The sequence below is a fragment of the Tigriopus californicus genome, chromosome 5, assembly GCF_007210705.1.
Source record: "Tigriopus californicus strain San Diego chromosome 5, Tcal_SD_v2.1, whole genome shotgun sequence".
Classification (NCBI taxonomy): domain Eukaryota; kingdom Metazoa; phylum Arthropoda; class Copepoda; order Harpacticoida; family Harpacticidae; genus Tigriopus; species Tigriopus californicus.
In genome coordinates, this window is record NC_081444.1 from 14,720,389 (window position 1) to 14,743,693 (window position 23,305).

At 40.1% G+C, this 23,305-nt stretch overlaps 1 protein-coding gene across 1 annotated transcript; it reads right to left on the minus strand.

Moving 5' to 3' along the window:
- Window positions 1-4,568: 4,568 nt before the first annotated feature.
- LOC131880639 (FMRFamide neuropeptides-like) lies at window positions 4,569-9,754 on the minus strand. Its single transcript, XM_059227317.1, has 2 exons — window positions 9,408-9,754; window positions 4,569-6,570 (listed from the first exon to the last, which is right to left on the minus strand). Exons 1-2 carry the CDS (start codon window positions 9,703-9,705, stop codon window positions 5,621-5,623), a joined length of 1,248 nt encoding a protein of 415 aa, XP_059083300.1. The 5' UTR covers window positions 9,706-9,754; the 3' UTR covers window positions 4,569-5,620.
- Window positions 9,755-23,305: the final 13,551 nt, after the last annotated feature.

Consider the following 23,305-nt stretch of genomic DNA (forward strand, 5'->3'; position numbering starts at 1 on the left):
TATTCTCATCAAATTACAAGCCAATTGTCACATCACATTAATGAGAACAGTTCCCATCATTGTCATGGACTTCGTTTAAGTCATACACGAGTATTATTTGTCGAGGTCAATTGAGGCTGCTGTTCCCACGTGATGATCACTATGACCCATTTCTCTTCAACATGAAAGAAAGAAGCCTCAAATTGTTCCCTTAGTCTTGTGTCTTCATTACGTACGTCCACGGACAGTTTTGCTGACGGTTGACAAGTTCGTTGATCAGGATTGACGGCCTTGCTCACAGCAGTTGGCTGATTTATTGGCTATTTGTCTTGATCGATAGCTGAATGTCTTGCCGCTTAACTTACTTTGGAACTATGTGCCTATTTTTCCCGATAAGGCCTGGTTAAACCATCCAGTCGATAAAACGCAGGGGGTTAGACCTGATGACAAAAGTTATTTTGACTCCATGCGATGACCTGGCCAAGCCCAGATAAAGAATTTTATCTTGCTTTAGAACTAATCCCTCTTACAGTTGCTCCACATCTGTGACTTGCTCACCCTTGAGAACTCACATAACAAACGTTAAATATACCGTCAACATGCACTCTTTGGGTGCCCATACAGAGATATCAAAGATATTGGGATTTCAAATGCATCTTACATCACTATTTGGGTATTTATTGATGACATTGTATGATATTTCAGGACCTAGTCATTTGACGAAGATTTCAGCAACGCCTTGATAAAATTCCCAGGCTTAGTCCTTTTTGTCAATCCTGGCCCTTCCCTTGGAACGGTCGAGGTCGTTTGACAGATTCCTCACCTAAGTTTGGACCCCCTGAAGGCCTTCATGGACAATAAGTGAGGAAATATATTCCCGAACTTCATGCGGTCACAATATTTTGTTGAATAGACGAACTTGGCCAAATTTGAGTCCAAAACTATGCCTCGGGAACTCAGGAGATGTATGTAAAGTTATATGGTAAACACTACAAAATTTAAGATCTAACTTTTTGCCTGCTCTTGATCAGATATATATGCTTTTGACAACATAGCTTTGAAGCGACCCACTTTAAAAGTAAATGATGTAAAAATTACTTTTACCTGAAGAGATCTACATTCCTTATCTTAAAAATTTAATGCGAAAAGTGGCTCAGAGTTGCTATTGTAAAGAGTAGGCCAATTTGGCGGGAAGCTCGCTCACAGTCCATATTTCTAGAAGTTTAATTTGGACAACAAGGACCTACTTCTATTTGCTTCCAGACTAAAAAAGTATGGAAAACACTCGAAAACACATTTCAGGGTCAGTTGGCTATAAACTCCAATCTTTGCCTTCCAAACATATTAGTTGATATGAATTGATTTTACAAGTGAGTGATCAAACAAAGTGTTGAAGTGTTTATTCTGGAGTCACCAGGTCCCTAACGAGCGGTGTTTCAGAGAAGAATGAATATACATACATATTTCTTGTTTGCCCATGAACAACAATTTCTATATATGCTCCGTTTTGACTCGCAGAAGCGTTCCTTTTTTGACGTTAACATACATTTAACAATCCCAAACAGTAGTGCAAATCATTATCGAAGAAACCAGACCAAATGAAAAATGTTTTTTTTTCTTATTTAGCTACATGTTGTTTGTTTGGGGATTAACCAAATATTTTGTTTGTATTTTTTTTTTGAGGGTGTGGGGTTGGATCTTTCAAGTTTTTTTTAACCACTGCAAGGACTTAATCCCTGGCACTATTGAAGTGAAAGATTTAGATAAATAAACTTTATTGCGACTTTTGGTCATGTCAGATTGTAAAATGTATAAAACTATATATAAATATCATGTACAAAAATCGATTGATAAATGAATAAAATGGTCAAGACTGATAAAATAGTTGACTAGAGTGTGATGTCACAATGAGTTTGACGAGGATTGGTTCGGTGCACATGGAAAAAGTGAAGAGGGAAATTGCAGATAGTACATAAACAGGTGGGGAGAGGTAAATGATGAAAATCTTGGTTATTGCAGTACGTAGAGTGGGTGGGTCAGATTGAACAGATCTTTTGTCAGCTCCCGTCGTTGATGGCATTGGGTCGGGAGCCGGACAAAGGTGCGTGACCGTTAATACTCCGAAGGGATGTCGGGCCAAGGACAATAAGGTCTTATTAAGTCCTTGACTGGGAAGGACAACTTGTGTCCCGACATCACCTCCGGAAAGGTCAGGTTCCCAACACTGTTGGACACTAACCTTGCCAACCCGATGGTGAGGGGCTCGGTTTCATATAGAAAATGCGTCCATGCATTATTGGCATATTGGGGCACACACGCGTATCGTTTGAGGAACTTGGTGAAGGTGGCATCGGCGGATTTGAGGGCGGATTGGGCGGAGTTGGGAAGCCAAAGGTAAAGGAAAATTGGCGAGCTGTAGGTCCGGAAGAGTTGAAGAACTATTGGAAGGGGGAGATTCTTGATAGGAAGTCTATTGTACATGTATCCGATCCTGGCCCTGGCTTTGACTATTGATGATTTGAGATGATTGGTGAAGGAGAGTTGAGTTGAGAATATGAAACCGACATAATTAAAATTATTGACGATTTCAATCGGACTAATGTTGATATGTAAGGAGGTGGGAGGCAGACGACCTTTATGGAAAACCATGGGCTTCGTCTTGATGGTGTTGACTTGAAGGCTGTTCTCTTGACAATAACCGTGGAGTGCATTGATGGCATTTTGCAATTACATGGCTGAATCTGCCAAGAGAACCAGGTCGTCTGTATATTGAATATATTGAACAGAAACATGGTTAATGGTGGGGCCTTGGTGTGTGAGGGCTTCGAGCAGGACGGATACATAGAGATTGAATAGAGTTGGCGATAGTGGATCCCCCTGCGGAAGGCCAATGGAAGTGAAGTAGCAGGGGGATAGGTCTGCACCAGAACGAATGGAGCATCTGAGTCCCGCATAGATGTTGGAAAGCAGGACACAGATTGAATGTGGAACTCCCTACAGTTGATTTGAGGAGTAACCGCGTTCGGTCCACCCTGTCGAATGCTTTGGAGATACCTGCAAAGCATCCGTACACTCTCCTCTTATTGCTGATGTTGGAATGCACAATTTCATAGAGGAAAGTAGCTGCCGAGGTGGTAAAGCGGCTTCTCCGGAAACCGAATTGGAACTGGGGAAGGAGATCTCTATCCTCGGCCAATCCAGAGAAGCGGACAGCTAGCAGGGTGGACATCATCTTCAAGAAGGGGTTCTCCAGGGCGATGGTCCGAATACCGATTTAGGTATGTCAATTTCTAACCACCTATACTTTATACATACAATATTTGGTCTTCCATCGAATTTGAGTTGACGGACTGAGCTGCCCTTTAATTTCAGGGCCAGAGTAAGCCGTAAAGAAAGGAAATTGTACTGTGGTATAATGGAGCAAGGTTTGTGCCCTCGAAAAAATGGTTGCCTCAGAACATTTTATCACTTGCTGTTTTTTGTTACATAAAAAGTTGTCTTTCTATGGTATAATTTATTTGGTTATTTGCTTGCAAGATAAAATAAGTACTTTAACAACGCTTATAAAAACGATGGACCAGTCAGAGAACTCAAAGACTGACAGCCAAATTAACTTTTTTCTTATGGACCGAAAAATATGTATATGTAGAGAGACCTTTAACTAGAGGAGTGGACATCGGCGGAGCTAGGCCGATTTTACTTTTTGTCACGACTTTTTGGCGGATGCATAAATGGAGACAGACAGAAAGTTACTGTCATTTGAGGTCAAACTGCACACCTTTTATTAGACTAATAGTTACTTATTTCTAGAACTCTACACTTTTTACAACATAAACCAAAAATTTTCGACATTTTTATTTACACCAAAATTATATCACAAAAACAATATTCTTTTCCTTCAAATCGCTTTTTCATACCGAATGATTGCATCGCTTGCAACTTTTGAGGAGCTGAAATATTGTTATGATAAAGTGGCCTAGCTTCGCCAATGGCCATGTCCAATCCTCCTGTTACATGTATCCTTAGTATATGTAATACGCTCATCTTCAGGGCATCCTCGAATCACCAAATTAGCCTTTAAAGTGATAGCTGTTTCGACGAGGGGAGAGCGAACTTTTCGAAGGTCGCCTCTACTCTTGGTCTTATTTCAGTATTTATTCCGAAATAATGAATAACAATAGTTATTCTTCCCCTAAAGAAAGAGTTTTCCCTTACATATCATTTTTCTAATACGGCCCATTTTTACTTATGAACATACTTCTATACTGATAGATGCTAGGTTTGAACATTTAATCGGTACTTTGACCTTCTCCACAGTTACGATTGATGTTTTGAAAACCTAAGAAAGGCTCATGTGACATCTGGCTACTTGTTCTTTTTAATCCTTTTCATTGTATTAAGAATGAAGCAGTGACCTCCCAACAATTAGGGTGACGAAATCAACTATCCGCTTCATCCTCCCGATAAGTAGTTTATTTGTGCAATACAAGACGGATATTTGACGCACAAGAAGGATATTTCATACAAAAAAAGACGTCAGTACATCCTAATTTCCTGAGTACTGAAGTTGCCCGAGTCATAACCGAAAGTCTTTTAAGTGAAAATATATTTCAAAATCAGGCAAACCATTAGATTAGTACGTTTGAGTATTAATGTGTGTAGTAATAATAATGATAATTATAGTTGTAATAATGATACTATTAACTGTATAGATATATAGCCCCACACCAAATATTGTGCATGTTGGGTGGTTTCCAATAGCTGTTGATATGTGTGAACTTCTGTCCCAAAAATGCTTCCTGATGGGGCTTGAGATGAGAAATGAAAGTGGAATATTGGATGTTGAAGATGTTTGATAGAAGAAAGAGCGAATGTCGGTTGGAACTGCTTCAATGATTTTAAGTTTCCCTCATTGTAGATTGATCCTGTCTCTATACAAATATAGTATAAGCTTAAGCTTAGTAGGCGAGTTGTCTCTAAGAGTGTCTCGTGGCTGAAGTTACAAAAAGAGATGATTTTGCTTTAGACGGGCTTCTTTCAGTTTCATAATGGCGGTTGTTGTCTTGGTTGATACTGATGATTATGATGATGATTATGATGATGGAGAATGAACAAGAGAGGATAATGAATTGCAATAATCATGAGGATGAGGATGAAGATGACAGGAGTATCAATTGACAAAGGGCTTCAGTTGGAACAATAGTAGTTGTTGCAACCAATGGAAAAGAGGAGCGCTTCACAACGATGACACGAGAGTTTCTCTAAGTTGTATTAAAACACAAGAAAAATATCGGAAATCAGAATGAGAAGAATCATACTAATACTCAGATATGTGTAGATAGGTCAATTCCACAGGTTTACTTTGTAAGGACGACTGACTGGATCGATGGATTACAATGATGAGTAAGTAATTAGATGAGTGCGTGAGTGATGTTGTTGTTGATATATATATTAGTAAGGGTACCTCTTCCAGTGTTATTAGATGGGTTGGGGTTAGACACTTAGGCTCGGGTTGTTGTTGTTGTTGTTCCATCGCTGGATGGGGAGGATGGCCGTGGACTTCTTTCAGTCTTCATGGAGGCAATGCTGATGGCTCCATGATGCGTTGGGTTCGTCCCCGCTTTACTACTGCCCTCAAACCTCAAGCAAATCGGAGAAGGTGGGAATCTTGACGGGTAAATCTGTTCTGTGACCCAATGTGCTGTGCTCTGTCCACATCGTTACTATCTCGGGCAAATCGAAGGAGGTGGCTGTTGTCGTTGTCGTTCAGGTTATTGGTATCCTTATCCGTATCCTCAAAGTCATCGGCACTGCGCTTGCTGAACCGGAGCAAGTGATCCGCTCCGGAACGGCTAAAACGCAGAAGATGGTCGTTGCTCACCATTCGGTTGATCCGATTGAAATCCGTCCCGTCACCACTCACATCCGTCTGGAATCTCTTCAGCAACTCCGGGGTTCGGACTGACCGCAACATCTTGCCCGGGGTCCGGCTGAATCGGAGCAAATGGTCCGGTGAGGACCGACTGAACCTCAAGAGGTGATCCTTGTCACCCCGACTAAAACGCAACAAATGGTCACCCCCGCTCCGGCTAAAGCGCAGGAGATGCTCCTCGCCAGCGCGGGCTGACCGGTATTGTTGGCTGTCCGGCTCCTCAGTGTTGCTACGACCAAATCTCAGCATATGAGCATCGTCGTGGGCCCGGTTGAATCGAAGCAAATGGGCTCCATTTCGTTTACTGAATCTCAGTAGATGGTCTTGTCCACTTCTGCTGAAGCGGAGAAGGTGGTTGCCACTCCGGGCGTTCCTGGGCTCAACATTCTCCTCATCAAGAGGCTGGTTGGCATAATTGGCCATGGGACTGGAGGATCGCTTGCCGAAGCGGAGGAGATGTTCGTCCTGATGCAGATGGGATCGGCGAGGTCGCGAGTCCAAGAGGTACGGCCAGGGAATGAGGGGTTCATTCTCGTTGGCTTCTTGTTCCTCCTCGGATCCTTCATTGGCCAATGTATTGGCTAATTCCTCGAGTGCTTGATAGGTGGGGCCCTCTTCTAGATTATTCAGGCTGTTCTCTTCTTCCACGGGAGGCAGTCCTAAAATTCGAAAATCGAGATTGAAAAACAAAATCAATACAACTGGTTTGGCCACACGTGGCTAAATGATCACTTCTTGAATCAAAACTGAAGTTTTACGGCTAATTTAGTCCAGGTGGCACAATAATAAATTTGTAACCGCCGTATACAAAGCTTTTAAGGTAAACTGTTTCCGCTTTTTGTTACAAAATCCTGGAAAACCTCTATGTCATGTTCATGGAAATGTTTTGATTTATCATCCATCCGGGTTCAAATTCAAAAGCTCGACCTCAAATGGCCATTACACTTACTTATTTATGATAAGGAAGCTTTTTTTCGTACGCACTTTATACTTCAAAGCCTAATGGCAGATTATGTCTACTGTAAGTATAAAAAGGAAGCTCTGGAAACGAAAACTTTTGTAGGAACTAGCATTGCATGAAGCGATTATGAACCTTCATAACAAATATGAACGACCGTTTATAAGGATCTAAAAGCGTGTGAGAAAACTTCCCTGTTTCCGAAACCTTTCCTGACTTCGTACACAAATTTGAAATGGTTTCTTTTTCCAAATGAAACGAAATCTCGTTTAGGGAAATTTGCATAACCTCGGCGAAGTGGGAACCATGATCGCTATCAAATACAAGCGAATTCCATTGCGACTAAGCCATCAAAGCCATTAATTGGATCAACCTTGGGAAAGTAGAAACTGGCCAATCAAATTTGGACTCCTGATGCCGCCCAAGTTTATAGAGGTGAGTGACTCGATCCCTCATTTCGCTCTTCATTATTGTTACTTTGCTTCTGAGGCAAAACGAAAATTGGGAGGGTCAAGGGACAAATGGAAGATAGACAATAGATTTGATTTAACATGGTCTCGGTTATTAGGTTAGTTGTTAATTGGATTTGGTACGTTGGGAGAGTGAAGCTAATGTGCTCATAGCTCTGCTGTAAGGTCCTTAAAACCGCTTTTATAGTATTTTTCAATTGTGGTGAGCTTGATCTTATTATGGTAGGTAACAACGAAGCCATTATCATGTTGAACGTTTTTTGAGAAAGCAACTTAAAAATCATTGATTTTTAGGGAGCTATGGCCTTTGGAGCTTTGTTGTAAGTAACCATTATCAAGCACTTCGCTGAGGACAACAGAATAATGGTCACTTAAATAGATTTGGAAAGATAAGACTCCGATTTGGTCCTTATATCATATATATGGATTGCTCATTTTTACATCAAATGTGTTGTGAGGCGTGATGGAAATATTTGCGCTCTAGACGACAGTTTTCCAAAACATTGAAAAGTGAAATCATCTCTGAGTTCGTTTCTTTTCAACCATTGCTTGATTAGTGGTTGGTTTTTCCCAAAGGCACGTGGCACCTTGGAAGGGGAAGGCTATTCCTTATCCAAAGGGCAACTGAAATTGTACATCAATGTCGAAAATGTTTGTGGTTTGCCAGCTCTTTCTTGGTGCTAGAGCTCAGATTTCTAAGAACAAATCCTTTTCTTACCGGCTCCGTGAAAAAAAGCTTTTAAATCATAAACTTTAATATCAAACATACATTTCGTGCCCATTGAAGCACCCATCATGTTGCGCTTACATTGTTGGCTCATTGCTGCTTAAACGAGCAATGTTTGGCGCAAATTACCAACTCATCAAGTTTGGCCAAAACTACATTTCAATTATAATACGTATAACATTTCTTTTGAGATCCCTTCGTTTTTCAGACAAGTTAATATTGCCCTAATGTTCGACTGTACGTAGCTCTATTCCACTATGCGTTAAGACCTGTTCCCACTTTAATTTCCTTGCCGCTTTATCCCAAAAGGAATGGGAGTGTTCTTATTGGTCATATCATCACCATATTTCTTTTGCTTCGTCGTGGGTTCAGGGTCAAACACATCGCTCTGGAGAATGATTTATCCCACGGTGTGAGTTTAATTCCAACATCGTTTCTTTCTTTTGGAATCAGGCTAATAAAAGGCTCCCCCAAAATAGAATTCCCTATATTGAAAATACTCACTCAGTAAGGACCATAACCTCGAAAAAAGGTGGGAAAGTTTCCATGTCCATAATGATACATGGCATGAATGAAGAGGAGCGAACACCAACTAGGTCGATTCAACGACTCATTTCAACAATTTGAGTGAGTTTTTGACAACGGCTGCAATTTGATTTTTCTTGTCATAAAAGTGTCGAGTGGCACCAATTTTCAAGAACCAGAAAGGAAAGGCCCAAGTTTGTAACATGAAATTTCCCCAGGAATAGAAACTCATTTTATGGAAGAAATTGCTAATTCCTATCCAAAGAGCAAGAATGCTAGTTCTATCAAACAAAGGTGATGCACTCCTTATTTTGGGGAGAAAAGTCCTGAAAGGCATTGTTTGTCTGTCATGGGATGTAAGGCATGTTTGTTTTCGTCTGGTATCTTGTTTTTGTCCACCTCAAATGCATCTTTGTCTGCCTAATCGACATCTCCAGCGACTCAGATTATTAAATATTTATCCTATGCCTGCTTCCCAACTATACAAGTATCAAACAAGAGCACTTCCTGTATATAACTACGGCCAATCTAAAACAAAAAAAACAACCCTGAAAAAATAGAACATTGTGATCCAAAAAGGAGTTGCCGAACCTCCAATTCCCCAAAGAAATATTATCACTTCTGAATTTGCTTCACGTATCTTAAAGTCAAAGCACAACTGACTGATTTGGTGCCATAGCTTGCTTCAGGCCCATTGAGTCGGCTCGTTTTTTTTGTTCCAGATCAAATGACATGGTTAAGTGGGTGTCACTTCAATTCTAGAGAGTAGCTCTGATTTGGTTTGTCGCGCGTGAACACCCTGAATCTAGCACTCACCATTGTAATCCAAAGCTCCTGGTGATTGGTAGCCACTAGCCGATGAAGGGCAAATCAAAGCAACCACAACGAACAAGATCAAATAAGACGAGGATAACTTGGAGAACGCGATCCCAGAGGAGGACCAAAGCCAAGGAGAGTCGGACTGATTGGTGGTTGTGGATCTGTAACAACGATGAGCTCTTGAAGACATCAAGTGCCGACCAGCGAGGTACATTGTGTCGGGGGCAAGGTGACAACTCGAACTGGCTTGGTCTTCATTGTCTTCGTCCTCATTGATGAGTTTTCTTCTTCTCATGGTCCTATCGCAATGAATGACGAGCTCTCCCCCTGCGACAGGCTTGTTTATACCCTCTTGAGGACTGGTCGCTCCATCGACAAGGGATCCACCAAGAAGATTCCTCAAGGAGCTCCACGGTCGGAGAGTCGGTCGGGAAGATTGACCGAGCGTGACTTTCCAAACCGTTAACAGCGCCGACAATCCCCCATCGGGGAAATTTTGGAGCCTCAAAAAGTGTACGTACACGACCACTTCAACTGCAAGGATTGGCGGCCTTATCGCATGGGTTCAGACGGTTCAGACCACGCGTGGAGAGCAAAACGAGACCGCTCTTGGGGATAACGAGACCCGTTCGATTGAAAAGGCTCACCTGAGTTCAGCCAGGCAGAACAAAACCAGGGACATCATTTCGTCGTGCTTAATGAGACAATTCAAAATCGTCTTTTTCATCTGATTTGCTGTTATCTCGATTATTTTTATTAAGAATAATGCGTTAGTTTTCTGACAAACATAATAAGGATTTCGATTTATCCAGTACTAAAATCAAGTGGAATGAAAAGTGAATCCGGGCAAACTTTCAAGACATTAAAAAGGCTTTATAAGTGTTTGCAAGATTCATTTCATATTTGCATTTTCTGGTTTGCTGACTGAATTTGAAAGTTTTCTCCCGGGAAAAAGCCCTACAAAAATTAAACCAAGATGTGATCATGAATTGTTTCGGTTTTTCTAGTTCTCTCACATCTACCGGGCCTCATTAACACCCTCCAGTTGGCATTTAAAGAAACATATATTTCTTAAGTGATATATTCGTGACAATTCAAGCACAACTGCCTTCCATCTGCTATTCCTTGAAATATTTCATATTTGGACTTGTCCAAGGTAAAATATCTAGGATTATTCTGTGCTATGGAGACAGCCAGCAATTGCTTAAAAATATCGAGACAGTAATAACACAAGGAGATCGCCTTAGCCCTGCCCCTATAGATTTTCTAGAATTCAATTTTGCATATTTGTTTTCGTTGGTTGTTTTTGTAATCTTTTATCACCTAAAGCAAATTGAATGAAACAAATGTTGAAATGCAAATGTTGGGAAATGAAAATCGTTAAAAACTATGGCGCTGATTAACGAAGATCGAAGACAAAATTAGAACGCCGTCTAATTGTAAGTTTGTCTAGTTATTGAACGACCTCAATTGAAATTGACGTCGAGGAAGGTGAAAACATATCAATAATGGCGAGAAAGACTGGGGACATCCAAAGTTTCACCAAAAAGTGCAATAAAGCACATACGCCTTGATTTATGGAACAAATAGCATGTCTTATTCAGACATTACGTAAATAAATATCTATTTTTTATCGAACGTCCTAGGGATATTTCGACACCGTGGCTAGAAGGACTTATTAAGTTTCGGGAGAAATACCCCAACTTATTTATGCATTTTCTGATGCTTTTTCATTTCTTTTATTTTTTACATACTCTGGGTATAAAACTTCTTGATTTGACCAAGAATCATATCAATCAAATAAAACAAAATCATTCTTCATGATTTTGTGAGGTAGAAAAATGCAGGGATATGTTTGGGTATTTCTCTCGAAACTTGTGACGCATTTTAATCACCCTGTTGACTGGATGAAGAACAGGAAACAGAAGTCAAAAGCTTTCGATTTAGTCTTGTACTTTTGGCCTGTAGCAGAGAGTAGCTTGTGCGCTATCAACCCAACCTAATTGGGACCAAAAATATTAATGATGGGAACCAACCACTTCCTTGACTCAGTTGCACGGCCTTTTGTGGCTTTTCAAAGGCCATTTCATTTTCGAGAACAATAGCGCCCTTTGTCTATCGTTGATTGACCAACTTAGATTGAAAATCTTATTGCTTTCAACGCTTTCTTTAGGTCCAGTTTAGGTATGCATTATGGGTTTGATCCCTTTCATGTTGAAACAGTTTGACAGGTCTGTTATAAGCATTGACCCACAAAGTTCTACAGGTAAAGGTCTCAACAAGTAGGATGTCTTCTACAAAGAAATATTGCAGGCAAACCTAGAAGAAAAATAACCTTTGGCATTTTGTATAAGCAACAAGCAGAGTAACTTATAGTGATGGGGCGAGTCCAGCAAAAGTGGGACTCGTAAGAATCCTTAGATTTTTTGACTTTTCACCGGTCTAGCCGAGTCCAGACTTGAGTCCGGCAAAAAACTCAAATCCTCTTCCGGACTCGAGTCTTCTACCAGACATAAGTCAATCGAAAAGACTGATCTTGCAATATTTAAAGAAAAAAAATACATTTTTTTCTCTTACGAGTCCGGACTCGAGTCCGGCCAATTTCTCTAAAATTGAGTAAAAGACTCGAGTGCGCTCGGACTCGAGTCGGGACTTGACCCACCACTCGCCTGAAACTTATTTGCCTCATTCAGTGCGAAACTATTTTTTATCGAACACCAAATACAGTATCTGAGCCAAAAATGCCTCTCAATCGCTAATGCAAATTTAAACTAAACCACAGGTTCTTGTTTGTGGTGCAAACAAGTTTATATGATAACACTAACCTGGAACATCCTTAAACAACAAATTTGACCTCTCTAACCTTCAATTTTTTGTAGCAAGCATGAAAATTATCGCTCAAAAACTTTGACTGTAATGCAGGCTCTTTTCAGAGCTTACCAAAAAAAACGTTAATTATGAATATAGAAGGCTAAAACCATTTGGCCACAAAAACACATCATGTAGGTCTTTTATTTATTTTTTAAATGATATTGACTTTGACGTTATGGCTGGCATTCTCTCGGACATCTCTCCTTTCATCCGTTTGTTGTACTAATGTCTTCTGTACAAGCATACGCCCTTAAGTTAATTGCTTTTGTTGGTACTTTCTTGCATTTCAGACTTGTTCAAAATTGAACCCATCATTATCAGAAATGGTAGTCTACGTGCAGTACACCATGATTACCCATCGGGGAAATGAAAGCCTAATCTTGGGCCTCGGAGATCGATCTAGGTAAATGCGTGCATGCACCACTCTTTTACGTTCTGAAGAAAGCTCAAGAACAGGGATTAAGCCGAGTTAGGGAATTGATCATGATCAAAGAATCCAATCGTGAAGATCAGTGTTATTCCCCTCTTCATTCTCGACTTATTAAATTTTCATCGCCTAATTGTCAGAAGTCTCAGAGTGGTTTCCATTTTCTTCGTAATTCTTGTCGAGACGATCTTCAGTTTTCCTCCTTCACTTGGCTTTGTGTGGAACAAAGATGGTATTCAGATCTAAAACTTTCAGACACCCTCATCGGTTTGTGCTCATAACCCCATTACATTTTGTGCACTTTAATTGACACGACATGGTAACAAAGGGAAAGAGGTCCTTTGAAATTGATGAGTTCCGTTGGGGAGTTTTGAAAAGCATACGTTTTATTAAGACATTTTATGTTGTAAGAGGATAGTGTGGCAAAAAAGGATGAAGAAATTTCTTTTGAGCGACGAAGCATGGTCCAGCATACCATAAAATCATAAAATACAAATTGAGACAACTTTCTGGATTCATAACTCACTCTGCTGCTCATCTTTTCCTATCATTCATATTTCTATCTGCCATTTTCATTCTTTTATTACAAGTTCACGGTTGAATCTGCTTTCCATTTGAGTCTAAACTTGTTCATATTGGATGTTTTTATAAGTGCTTTTCCCGAACCTTAGTCTTTTATCGGACTCGAAAGACCTAAAAGTCAAAGGACTCGCCAGGCTCAAGCTTTTCCCGGAATCACCTCAGATTCATGTCGCACAAAAGTTTTTAGTCAAACTTCAATAATGGCAACATAGCTGTGTTCAATGTTGACCAAAAGGAACCATTTCAAAAGTGAAGGATAGTTAGGCCTTCCGCTAGATCATTCATTTTTTCTTTGCTTCTCAGTGACATGGCTGGATGTCAAAAAAAAAATGTTCGTAATGAGGGCTTGTATATAATCTTACATTGAAAGAATGAGTAATGTAGAATTGAAGTAAAAAGGCTACAAAATTGGAAAGTAAAAAAAATCAAGAAAATCCAAAGTTCAAACCAACGATCTCAATATATACATACTTACAAATGGAAAAGCAAGGTAGGTTAGGTTTTGAGACCGTGAATCTGGAATACAAAAAATGGCAAGTTTTTGCTTTCCCTTCTATTTCAATATCTGTTACCTATTTACCATTAGTAGCCTTTCCCAACGGAGCTTGATGAAACGGTCAAAACGAGGCCAACTGACTTGGCCCCCATACATACACACATACCAGAATGACAAACTCCCAACGTTAACCCTTTATTTGGTCGTGTCATTCCGGGATGATATTCATTCGCTCTCGTTCGTTGCCAAACAACCTTGACAAACACATGACACACAGATCTTGGGCAAATAGTGCTCTCGTTCGCCCATTCACCAATGTACAGTACAGTGCTCGTCGCTACGTTTACAGGGCCGGGAAATGTGTTTGTGCTGGGATGATATGATGGACCCGTGTATGTACGTACACATAGACCGACGCCAATTGAACAATGAGACAAACAAAACAAATGATCTGCATTGCACACTTTAGTGGTTCAATTTCGGTCACGGAGGGACCTTGCCTGAAACGTGTGCCTGAGAGTTCGCCGTATTTGGTGCTTGGAAATGGGAATACTCGACGAGCACTACTTACTACTCGTAAATGGACGTGGTTAGAGGACACAATTTCTGCGACGACGACAAAGGTCTTTTGGACAATCAAATCTGTCCCAATCGATGAAATTAGAGGGAGAGAAAAAAGCTCGATATTAACCACGATGGTTTCGGCAAAAGCACCAGTGGTTGCTCGTTTGAGCTTGAAAAATAGTTGAAACGGTGTTTTATGATATGTGCGCAATTGTGAAAGAGACGGGGATAGTTCATGACGAAACCAGTTCGGGTGAAGATGTCAGAGCATTTCTGGCGAAGAGATGTAAAACCTGTTGACCGAATCGTCTGGCCAAATAGACATTTAGTTCAGCGACAAATTCCAACTCATGCTCCAAATTCGATAATTGAGGGAGAGAATTTCCTTTCGAAGCTTCTTAGTTACTGATAAACTTAACCAACAATAAAATCGTGATCTGCATAAAGTTAGTACATAGTACATCTAGATTATACACTTAACAAGATACAAAACCACGTCAAAATTATTAATTACTGAGAATATCCATGAGCGTTTATGTACTAACTCCATCAGTTGAAAAACTTCAAAATATCTGATACGAGAATGTTGAGTCCGTATTTTTTTAAAAATGTTTTTGACGGAGTTTGAATTTGTTAATCTTGTTCGAGGACGAGGACGACTTTTAAAGTAATTGAATACCTCTTTAGGAGTGCGATTTTTGGTCGGACCTCCCGTAATGAAAAAAAAACTTGGCAAGTTTAGACACTTGCACATTGTGAGCAAAGACAATTGTGAGAATTCGTCGAGAGAGAACAAATGATACGATCTGGTCCTGACGGAGAGAAACTCAAGCGCAATGGCAGTTTTAAAGATAACTTTAAGATTTGTTGCTTCATTTGTTTAAGATTTTTCCAGTTAAAATTAGTCCTGGGAAACTTAACCTTTATATTGTGTGTGACTAAAATATTACATGAAGAGAGTTCGTACTAAAAGCAATGGATATCGGCGACCAAAATCATTGATTCCGCATTAAATGGACTCAATGCAAATTGTAAAAAAATATATAGGTGTATTCAGATTCAGAGAATTGTTAAAAAAAACATTGCGTAACTTATTTTGACTATAAGGAGATCCATGTCCATGGAAGTTTCGAAGTCCCTGCGTTGATAAGGCATTAAACGAAGTTTTTCGTTCAATCAATTTGATGACAATCTGAGGGCTGGCCCTTTCTGACTTGACTCGTCAAAACAATGACCATTGCTCAAGGTGTTCGTCTGATTTTTGTGTTGTGTTCCAAAACTCTTTTCAAGTCCCTGTTATTGAATGGATGGAGCGTTAAAGCGTGGCATTCATTCATGGTCAGCCATGTTCACAACAACCATCACAATTACGAGATGATCGGGCCAGCAAGCAAGTACGTACACAGAGAGTAAACGGTTTTCTGAAGCACCATCATTCTCTCACTCTCTGAAATGATGCGGTTCACTTTCTCACCTTGAACCCGGTGATCAATTGACGCTCCAATTGACTCAACTCCAATCATCCGACCTGAAATCAGGGTTCAAAGTCCCCGCCAAAAAAAATCGAGCTTGGCAGATTACATGGAAGGATTAAAGCGTGAATGAACATGATGCAATGCAATCCTTCATAATACTGCTTAGGCAAAAATGGAGCCTTGAGCCAAGGAGAAATTCTCCCCGGATTTCAGGGCTGAGAGGCTCAATTTAAGACTCGCCAAGGGCAGACCAGACTACTATCTTCCCTGGACAAGTGTCAAGTAATAGCATAGCCTCATACACCATTTACTCATTCATTCACACACCCACTCACTAGAATTGAAGGACAGAATGAGACAGTGAGTTCAATGGCTGATCAATAGAGAGTGACAAAATATGCTTCATAAACGGCAGTTTTAGGCAATATGCTATTCATAAAAGGTGGTGAAATGTTACAAAATATGCTTAGAAACTGACAGTATGTGCCCAAAAGACACAGTTGCTTTAAAATCGTGAAAAAAATTGGATGCCTCGAAAATATTGATTGTTGTAGGTGGATAGAACAAATGTGAAAGCGTCAATAGGGTCAGATGACATGGCAACGTTCAACGCTTTTATTTGCTCAAGCAAACCCAAATCTCATTGCCTTTTTATTTGATACTCCAATTCTTACGCTTCACTTAAATTCATCCCTTCAGTCACAATCATCGGGCTTGTTCGTTGATAATCAAAGTGATAAGCAATAGCCAACCGGCCTTCATGGTCACAAGCCCACCATTTTTTGTTGACACTTTCAGTCTATTTTTCCTTGTTGCTTGCTAGGGTTCGGCGGGGCGAACCTTGCCCGCACAATATAGTTCGATAATCGATGGGTTCTTTGTCTGAAGGTTGTTCATCGTCAGAGGGTTTTCTTTAGCAAGTTCGGGAAGGAGAATCAAACCAAGGACCTCTCTCTCTCTCTCTTCCCAAGAAACTGCACAATCGTTAACCATGTCTCCTCCTTTAAATCGCTCACTTCTCATCTAGTGAGAATGTTCAAAATATCGCATAGACCAATCAGCTACAGTGATTCAATGTGCAGCAAAAATATGTAGAACTAAAAACACAATATGATAAAAGTGTAAAAAAGCAGCCATGAAATGTACTTCCTATGGGGAGGTTTAGGCAAGCTCTGGCAGGTTCGTTTGTTTGCTGGTACCAGTGTCAGTGATGCAAGTTTGGGACTTCAAACACGTTTTTGAGAAGCTGACCCTTGTTTCGCATTGCTCTATGACGAAAGGTCAGCTTCGATAAAACCAGTTTGAAACGCCAATTTTGCATCACTGGCATTGGCAGGCAAGTTTGTTTGCTGGTACCAGCGCTTGCCTAAATGTCCGAATACGGATAGGGCATATTTTGGCCATCTCTACTGATTCACACACCAGCAGGCGCTGTGATGACAGTTCAAAGGAAATGACATATTTGAAGCCTACTTGCCTCGTTCTCCATGGGTTGGACGGAAGGCCGTCGTTTTCATTTTTACCTTCACCGCTCCCGTCGGTGAAAGATTGGACGTTCATTGAAAGCAATTCAAATTTTCGGGATGTCAAAACCAATCCCAATTTGGCCACTCATTGAGTACACACACATGCGGTACATAGTACACAAAAGCTGGATAGACGCAGACTTGAAAGGTTTTCTGTCACCGTCATTTCTCAATCCATCCCAAAACCCGAGGATTAAGTGTCCGCCTTCCAAGTGGATCCGCTTTGTGTGTATTAGACATGCATTATTTTCGATTTGGAAAAGAGAAACTGTCCCGCCTGTGGTGGTAAATGCTGATGGCATGGTTTTGTTTTTGCACAATTCACGTGGTGCAGGACAAATTGGAATATATGATGACAGGAATTCACCGTCTGACAGACCTGGCTCATTGATTGATATGGACGTCATTTCAAAATTGGAAGACCATCGAAACCAATACATTTCAACGACCTGTATGCCATTTCTTTGACTTTGGTAGGTCTTCAACTCACTACCTATTATTGATGTGATTAAAACAACGCGTCTGCATTTTTTCTTGTGTTATCCTTTGAAGCCTCGTGGTTGAAAAGAAGACACTGCTAAATCAGGAATCTCACATCCGTTCCTGCCCGTTAAATGGGTCATCTTTTCAGTAACTTCCGGCATACAGAAGAAAACCATAACCATAGCTTTCAATAGTCTTCCATTGAGTGAAAGAACTGAGATGTTACAATTAAAGGAATGCAAGAATAAGCGCATCCAGTTTTATGTATGCATGTGATCAATGATCAGGTTCGTTTTCAAGGGGAGTTTAGGATCATTTGTACAAAGTCTAGTTTTAGCGTTCACTCTAATTACTGTAGAGAACGTGAACTTGCAATTGCGATGCAATTGTGTTGAAATCTACTTCTATTCTAAAGGGGCAATATTTGTGAAAGAGTGCATTCCATCTCTCGTTATTTCACGAGCCTCAAAAGCACGTAGCATCAAAAATTTCTAAGGGTATGGTTCTGACCACCAGGGTTTCATCATGGTTTCATTTACTAACTTGTCAACAACGAGCGAATGATTTTTATACGATTTCAAATTTTTGCAGTCGTTTTTTTCTGATAAAACTTATTACGCTTATTTTTGCATGTTACATTGGGTTTCGAGTTTCGAGTTTCCATTAAATTTCAGTTTGAGCAGCATTCAAAGAAATATGTACACTGAGAATTAGCCAAGTGTCTGCTCTCTGTTGAACAGATGCTCAACACATCCGTAAACCTGTTATTTTTTATCATTTTTTTATCATATAAGCCAAATTGATATGCCCTAAATATCGAGAAATATGAACCTCGAGCAGAAGCGAAAATTTCGTATCTCACTTTATTCAAAATTAACACTTATTATCCTCAAATGGAATTCCGTTCAATGACGTTTGGATCGACACCATTAAACACTCCGCTCGTAAATAATGAAGGGAAAAATATTGAGCAGGTTTCGTCCATGAAGGTGTAGTCGTCCAAAATAATAGAAAGTTCGATGAGCCAGAGAGAGGGCAAAGCTTTTCAAATGTGTGGTTGGATAAATGGCACGCTTAAGCCCAGATGCTAAGTCTATACAAGTCGATTGTTCAACCACATCTTGAATATGCTTCACCCATTTGGGCCCCAATGAGTTCAGCAGGCTGATGAAATGTCGGACAAGTCCAAAAATGTTTCACTAGGAACATCACAGGATTGAGAGAGCTCTCATATTGGGAGAGACTAGAAAAGTTGGGACTGTACAGTATTCAGAGAAGGTACGAAAGGTATTTGATATTGTACGTTTTCAAAAGCATTCATGAGCTTTGTCCCAACCCAGGATTTAGGGTCAATTGTAGTGACCGTAGAGGCTTAACGTGCGTTTTGAGAGCACCTTCAAGCCCTCGAGAATCCAGGCTAGTTCTCGGGCTCCTTCATTGTTCAATTTGCTTCCCTCAAATATTCGTAGGGGTATGTAGGTATTGATCCTTCATGTAGCAGGATTAAAGTCAGACTTAGCAATATTTTGATGAAAATTCCTGAACAACCCTGTTTTCAATTGCTAACTAGGTCTAACAACTCTTATTCGTTGTTGTATCACATATTAAATGAATAAAAAGTTAAATGAAATGAATAAGTTTTTCGGCTGAAGATGGTGGGGATCCTCAATAAGAAAGCTCGAAAAAAATGAAATGAAGCAAATATCGGCAAGAATTCAGGGTTGATTAGGAATTGGGATCAGAAACTTGTCCAAATTTGACTTAGAATATACTACTGGCGCCGAATATTCGAGGGTAGCTATTGAATGCAAATCGTGCCTTTTCCCTCTGAACTTTACCTTATACAATGATCTGCAGTTTTACTTTCAAGGATCTCAACGATAACGATTTCAGGATACTTCAGTATAAGAACCTGAACCTTACAGTTTAATGGGCATCCATTACGATTTTGAAGAAGAATGTCCCATAGTTCTGATTTCACGCCAAGAGTGGGGAGGACAGAAATTGCGTTCCACAAATATCAAAGAAACACTGAAATTCAGCACAACGAGTCCGACGTGTTCTCTGGTAAAGCGGGTACGAATTGGATTGACCCAGAGAAACTTCGAAGTAATCGTTCGTTTCTGATGCATCTGAGCTAATCGGGTCCGGATTAAAGACTAAAATACATCAATAACCAAACTTTTCACTGTTTTCTACGTNTCCCTCTGAACTTTACCTTATACAATGATCTGCAGTTTTACTTTCAAAGATCTCAACGATAACGATTTCAGGACACATCAGTATAAGAACCTGAACCTTACAGTTTTATGGGCATCCATTACGATTTTGAAGAAGAATGTCCCATAGTTCTGATTTCACGTCAAGAGTGGGGAGGACAGGAATTACGTTCCACAAATATTAAAGAAACACTGAAATTCAGCACAGGGAGTCCGACGTGTTCTCTGGTAAAGCGGGTACGAATTGGATTGACCCAGAGAAACTTCGAAGCAATCGTTCGTTTCTGATGCATCTGAGCTAATCGGGTCCGGATTAACGACTAAAATGCATCAATAACCAATCTTTTCACTGTTTTCTACGTATTTGTAACTTATGTCTGACTGAAAATCACAATTCCGAGGAAACCCATGTTGGCAAAAAATCATGACTTATTTTTCGACATCAGTTTATCCCGGTTGTTTGATGGATTTTGGTTATCAAAGTAATGGCACGTTCTTAGGGCGAAGATGACTCAGATCTTTCTCTTTCATGCTAGTAGGCTAGATGACGTTTAAAATAACCTGACTAAAGGTAGTTTCACATTATCCAGGCGATTATTTTGATGTGAACCAAATTGCTTACTGGCCTACATGCCTAGCAATGTTGTGGGGCAAAATGATCGATTGATTTGCTGGACCTTGCTTGGAATTAATGTTCGCTTCTGATTTCAGATTTCTTTCACCTTCATTCTCTGAGCAAGCCATTAATCTTATTAGAAGTTGTTATTAATTAATATCGACCATATATTGGTTACGGAGGGTTCGATAAATGATTCAAACTTTAAGCAGCAGCCCACTTTGAGTGTCCGATTTGAATTGTTCAATTGTTCTTGAGTGACCATGAAATTGATACGGATTTCAGGCCTTGAGGCCAGGCATGTTCGAGCCACGAGAGTCATTTCATTGTTTGCAATATTCATATTCTTACCAAGAATGAGCGATTGACAACTCGGCAAACCAAATAGGGTAATCTCTTTCTCTCGCCATTGCGAAAAATGTCGATTCAGAAATAATGGTTTACGTGATTATGAAAAAAATGCATTTTAAAAGCTTGCTAAGTAACGATTGCACCTCGAGCTTTAATGTCTGAAGAATGCCACTATTGGCTTCCAAAAACATAAAGACAAAAATCATCTTGCAACCTTGATGGCCTGCCTGATGGTGGTAATGTTTAGAGGACAAATTTCTATGGGTCCGATATTTCGAGAAACATAGATTAGTGAGGACAAAAGGATTTTTCATTTGAGTAAAATCAAACTCGTGATATTTTGTGATAAGAGCATCCAGTTGATAACCTTTTCATGGCTTGAACTCGTGATGCTATCCAAATTAGAGATGGATCAAAAATAGCCGAAACCGACACCGTAAGCCTTCCGACACCGTAAAATATAAAAAGGGCTGACGAAGCTATGGATCACAAATATTCATTTTGAGAGCTAAAAGCCGTGAGGATTTTGAAATATATTGCCTTCGGAAAGGAATAGGCAAATTTTTTAGTTTATGGCGAAGTCTTTGAATGCAGGATCTTGAGTAATAAGGCAAAGGGTAAGACATAACAGCTTTCAAAGTTAACTTTCAGCTTTTAAAGTGCTTTTGATTTTGGTTTCTTTCTTTCAAGACCAGAAGAAACTAAAAAGAATGGCAAACTAACGTTTCATGAGCAGAAGCAAATTCTGCGTTTTGCCAATCAATGTGTCAAAAGCATGCTTACTCAACGTTCGGAATTTCACATTATGCAACAAAATCCGGACTCTGGTAATGATCCTCTTCTGCTCTATGACAAGCACACTTCTAGAGATGTCAAAAATGAGTAATTAACATCTTGCAGCAGTGGCTCTTCAAAATGCATTCCTCAAATCATTTGGCCATGGCCATGAATGCAATAGGAACTGTTTGGGATAGTGGGCTATGCTCAAGAAATCTACGGCCATTTCCTTCAAATGTGGGGTTCCTTTTGAACCAGGCATCAAGGCTTTCATCCATAGCTGAGTAAACAAGACAGATGTGTACAGGACCTTGAGGACGTACAATCAGGGATGGGAAATATATTTCAGCCTGGCAAGTGGGTCGAGATAGGTTGTTTGATAATATCAGAATATTGGCAAAAAAATGAAAATCATTCGGCAACCTGAATCGATATCAAAGTGTTTTCAAAGTTACGGTTTGCTCTTCGTGTCGCATCACTCTATTAGGTACAAATCATTTTTTTTTCTTCTTGAATCTGATTTAATATGCACTTTGCAGCAAATTCGTACCCAACTTTGGATGGCTCCCGTCCTCTCCGTATTGATTTGGGCTCTCAAAATTAACTTTGCACATCAACTTTGATCACCAACGACTACATTAACCACTAGCAACCATTTTCAACCCTCAAGTGGCAGAAAATGTCATCCTTTTTTTGCAAGTATGCTTTTGCCATCACTGCGTAAAGTACGTGCCATCCCGAGTCCTGATGTAATGCTAGTTTGGTATCGTACGGAAGCTCAAGGCTAATCAATTCTGTTCACGGAGGGCAAACGTATCGTTTCGATTGGTTAAGGGTACATTAACCAAATGCAAGTTTCAAGCACAACGGGCAATTTTCCACGAGAGAAACTCGGTGTGCATTTTGAACGTGGTTAGCACCGTGGTCACCGAGATAAGATCCTTATTTAAAGGAAGAAATGCTGAATAAATCTGTAACGACGGGACCCAGACTGAATGTGTCTGGTTATTCGTTCTGGGTAGATCTTTTCAATGCCAGAGGGTGGTTCGAAAACTCAGACACAAGTCAGCTGATCAAATTATGGGAGCTCATTTCAAGGAGAGTGGAGCCACTCTATGAACAAAGTGAGGCACCATCAAGGACAAGGGAGAAGTCATTAAAGTTCGGAAATGATCTTTCTTATTCATGCCCACCAAGCTCTGGACGACAAAGTAAATACGCATATCTACAGACAAAAATTGGAGTAGTGCACGTACTCAAAATTATTAGTTGGACTTAAATCAGAGAGCAAGGTAAGTGGTAATCAACCCTTTTCATACAGTAATGCAACAAAAATAGATAGACGTACCTATCGTGAAAATGACTATTTGTGTGATGCTGTTGTGCATAATAAGGAAAATGTTGTTGGAGCTTTAAAGATCAAAAGAAGTGAGTGAGTAACAACAACATTTAAAGTTAAAGGTCGAACTCCGCACGTGTACGTTGCATACGTAAATGTAGAGTTTCAA